This window comes from Barbatula barbatula (assembly GCF_947034865.1).
Source record: "Barbatula barbatula genome assembly, chromosome: 2".
Classification (NCBI taxonomy): Eukaryota; Metazoa; Chordata; class Actinopteri; order Cypriniformes; family Nemacheilidae; genus Barbatula; species Barbatula barbatula.
In genome coordinates, this window is record NC_136767.1 from 65,079 (window position 1) to 68,932 (window position 3,854).

Below are 3,854 nucleotides of genomic sequence, written 5' to 3' on the forward strand. Positions count from 1 at the left end.
GGAGAGAGGGAGAGAGAGAGAGGGACAGAGAGAGGGAGAGAGAGACGGAGAGAGAGAGAGAGGGAGAGAGAGAGGAAGAGAGAGAGACAGAGAAAGGGAGGGAGGGGGATAGAGGGAAAGAGATTAAAGAGAGAATCAGCGCCGCCTGCTGGACAAACACTGCAATGTTGCACTTGAAACACACGCAGCACTTTCATTCCTGATATTTTTATAAGCTGTTAGAATATTACATATGTCGTGTTAGTGTAAATGAAAACACGATTACAGTTTATTACATTATTCAAACTTTAAAATAAATGAAATATCCACTGACCCCAATTCCTAAAATCTGAGACACGTGAACATAATTAACATGAGCACAATCGTAAATACACGCTGGATCAACTTACTGTAGGTAGTAAATAGTAAAAAGATGAAAATCTTTTTGAAAGACTTTTGAAAGCTAGACTATAGACTGATGGTCTCTGATACTGGAGGGTTTGAGACTAAGCTTCTTTAGTATATTTCATATTCCAGACAACATAATGTCCAAAAGCCCTAAAAAATGCAATATTGGCTTTTAAAACTGATGACAATTGTGTATTTATATTATATAGTGGGATGGTGCCTTGCTTTCTGAATACAAGTGAAATCATTCAAACACACGCACGCACAGGTTAATATGAATGATCATGTATTAAAACTGTACACTCACATGACCAATTGCACTGTGAACATAAGGCAACTATCATTTCACTTTTCCCAGCTAAGGATCAAGTTTTTTCTTCTGTATATGGCTTTCAATGATTGTTGTCTGAACAATTAAACATTAGCAGAAAAACACAGATCAAAAAGCCCTTTGATAAATGTGTAAGAGGAACATAAAAGAGGTCAAATAAAGAGCACAATATTCCAAAGCGGACGGACATTTGCAATGCATACATCTAAATTAATTCAGTAAATAAACCCTTTTTTATCAAATGTTCTCCATTAAAGTCAGAATCACGTGTCAGTGTGTGCTTGTGTTATTTTCATTTGGCTTTCAGGTGTTTTAACAAAGATTTAGTAAGGTTTAGTAAATCCCTTCTAATACGATGAGACCTGAGAATCATTCCCAGCCTGTGACTGCAGTATACTCCTGATGATCCGTGAGCTATAGACGGAAACGTTGGAGTCTCAGACACATTCTCTCACATCGCTTCATGATTTCCATTTCTTTCAGGAGGTCATGCATCTTTTGGGGTAAGATGATGCTGTTTTCTCCCAGTGTTTGCCTGTCTTCTGGAAGTCACTCATGGCGGCTCTGAAACGTTCCAGCTGTCTCTCCTGACGGCGACATTTCTGCTGCACCGTCTTCAAGTTCCTCCTGAGTTTCTCCAGGTGTGACTCCAGCTGTGTGATCCGTCTCTTCTGCTGGGTTGCATCCTCCACCGTGTAGTTGTGGTCGGAGGAGATGAAGGGGCCGGGGTGGAGGTCTAAAATGGCATCTTCCCCCAGAGATCTCGACTGTAAATGACAGAGGCAAGTGACGTTCATTTTCTCGCCAGATTAGATGCAGAAATTATAGGCCTGAAATATGACATATGAAGGCATGTCATGGCAAGAGACAAGACTTCACATCAGCAACAAATCCAGAGATCCAGAGGACAGAATTAAAGCCACGTTCAAGAGAACACATCTGTCAATCACACACAACACAAGAAACATTTCATTCAAGATGAAGTCAGATTCGAGCATTTTGTGTTCCAGGAATGTCATTAAACAAGATAAAGCACAACAGTGAATGTTTTTTTATTGTGGCACATTCAGAATGTTTAATGAGTCTGTCACTGGGGGGCAGAAGTGTATGTGTTTGATACAGTATGAAGGTTTGAGCACCTGTTGTTGTTGTTGTTGTTGTTGTTGTTGTATGTGTAGTTTGCGGACAGTGAAGAGAGACGGCACGGCATCGTCCTTCAACACACGGTTGTTGCATTCTTGTCTGAAAGAGTCTCTGGTGAAGTGTTGCGAGCAGATGCTGCTGTACTTTGTGGGTTTAAAGTTTCTTCTCTCCATAGCAGTCATCCATCTATGACATACAGCAGGTCTTGCCAGCGGGAATCTTGTGAGCAAACCACAAGAAGAAGAAGAATAAACAGTTTATACACATAAGTTTGTGTAACGTGACAATTACATGATATTAAAGTGTGACATGCAGCTTGAAGAAGATAAACTCACTTATGAAAGGAGATGTTTTTATCTCTGCTGTACCTGTTTGTGCACCCGTGGGCTGAGCACGACTGAACCATCTTCACTCATTCACCGCGACCCACATCATCTCATATATATATATATATATGAAATATTCACACGACAACAGGTTCACACTTCACCCTACGATATTCCTCGCGCACAATGTGACGTAACTTCACAATTTCCGGGTTTCGCATGCTCCAGTTTTGATGACGTTTCTGTGAGTGACGTAGATCAGTGCAGAGCCGAGAGAGAGAGAGAGAGGGAGAGAGAGAGAGAGACGCGTGTCACGTGATTCATGGAGCCTTCAGACGGTTCCGGGAAGTTATGTTTTCTCATTAAATGCTTTATTTTTCTTTCATTTTGTATCCATTAAATCATTAACGTCTTTAAATGTGTTAAAAGTTTACCTCTGACTGTAGATTTCAGGCAGAAACATAAGACTGTAATAAAGCCTACATGAGCAGTGTGTGCAGCTGATGTCTCTCTCTCTCAGTGGCTCTGGATCAATGGGGATCTAAGCTTGTTCTTATAGGCAGTAGCGGTTTTAGGCACGGGCGAACCGGGCAGCCGAGCAGTCGCCCGGGGCGGCATTTTTCATGTCACATGGGGGGCGTCACCAGCACGAGCAGTAAAATAAACTCTGGGCCGCCGCGAAGCGGTTTTCTATGATCTATCATTCATTCATTGTGTGGGGAATCGGCAAATTGGCGCCCCTGCATGCTGAGAAGGTGCCGTGTGTGTGAAGGGGAAAGGGGCGCGCAGGGGATAGTTCACCTCTAGGTGTTCAAACCGAACGCGCGAGTCATTTACATGTTAAGTCAATGCAAAGACGCGATGACCTACTTGCGGCGCGATTCGCGCGAATGAGGCGATTGAGAGTTCGCGTGATCCGCGCGAGTTGAAAAATCTGAACTTTGGCGAAAATTCGCGCTGCCCATCAGGAGCTTTCTCTAGTATTATTTACATTAACATTTAGTCATTTAGCAGACGCGCTTTTATCCAGTTCGAGGAGCAATAAGCGATATGTCATAAAAGAGCAAAAGCTAATACAAAGTTAGTTTCAACAAAAGACAGACCACTACCTGTTGAGAGAAGAGTGTTAATGTACGTTTTTTTTATTTTTTTTATTTGTCTGTCAGGTATTCGCAGAAAATTATTATGATTTACCGAGCGGCAGAAGCCCCTCCCATGACGCAAATTCAGTTAGTGGGCTAAAGTCAGTCACACACCACTTCGACTTTCTTCCAAATAACGCACATTTTATCAAAATGCAATGAATACAGGCCTATAGTTCCTGCACATTTTAGTTTTTCTGAATTGTGTGAAATGGCTAATAAAAAATAAGTAATACAAAACGGTTATGGCCGTGACTCGTTTCCTGAGTGACAGTGTTTGGGGGGGAATCTGTTGATTGTCGAGTGCCAAAAAAACAGAGATGGACAGGAAAAGGTTAAAGCCATCAGGTGCACAAAAAAACGGATTTGTGCAATTGAGAAATATTATTTTCTCTTTCACTGATGCTGTCATAAAAAATATGACGGTTTGTCATCATTTTATTTGTGTGTTTTATTTTTATTTATACATTTTTAGGCTCAAAGGGGGTCTCGCCCAGGGTGCAATTCAACGTAGAACCGCAGCTG

The 3,854-nt window shown here is 41.7% G+C and overlaps 1 protein-coding gene across 2 annotated transcripts; it reads right to left on the minus strand.

Moving 5' to 3' along the window:
- Nucleotides 1-169: 169 nt before the first annotated feature.
- thap1 (THAP domain containing, apoptosis associated protein 1) lies at nucleotides 170-2,815 on the minus strand. Of its 2 annotated transcripts, none has more exons than XM_079480477.1 (3): nucleotides 2,197-2,815; nucleotides 1,858-2,080; nucleotides 170-1,485 (listed from the first exon to the last, which is right to left on the minus strand). In XM_079480477.1, the coding sequence occupies exons 1-3, from the start codon at nucleotides 2,265-2,267 to the stop codon at nucleotides 1,198-1,200; spliced, it is 582 nt and encodes a 193-aa protein (XP_079336603.1). In that variant the 5' UTR covers nucleotides 2,268-2,815; the 3' UTR covers nucleotides 170-1,197. The 2 variants fall into 2 exon arrangements, with proteins under 2 accessions (XP_079336603.1, XP_079336604.1); XM_079480478.1 differs by having other exon boundaries at nucleotides 195-1,485; nucleotides 2,230-2,714.
- Nucleotides 2,816-3,854: the final 1,039 nt, after the last annotated feature.

Excerpts from the sequence above, each read along its gene's own strand:
- thap1 (XM_079480477.1), bottom strand. The coding sequence starts at position 2,267 with ATGGTTCAGTCGTGCTCAGCCCACGGGTGCACAAACAGGTACAGCAGA. Across the intron at positions 2,081-2,196 it reads AAAAACATCTCCTTTCATAA|ATTCCCGCTGGCAAGACCTG; the intron begins GTGAGTTTATCT and ends TTTGCTCACAAG. Across the intron at positions 1,486-1,857 it reads AACAACAACAACAACAACAG|TCGAGATCTCTGGGGGAAGA; the intron begins GTGCTCAAACCT and ends TGTCATTTACAG.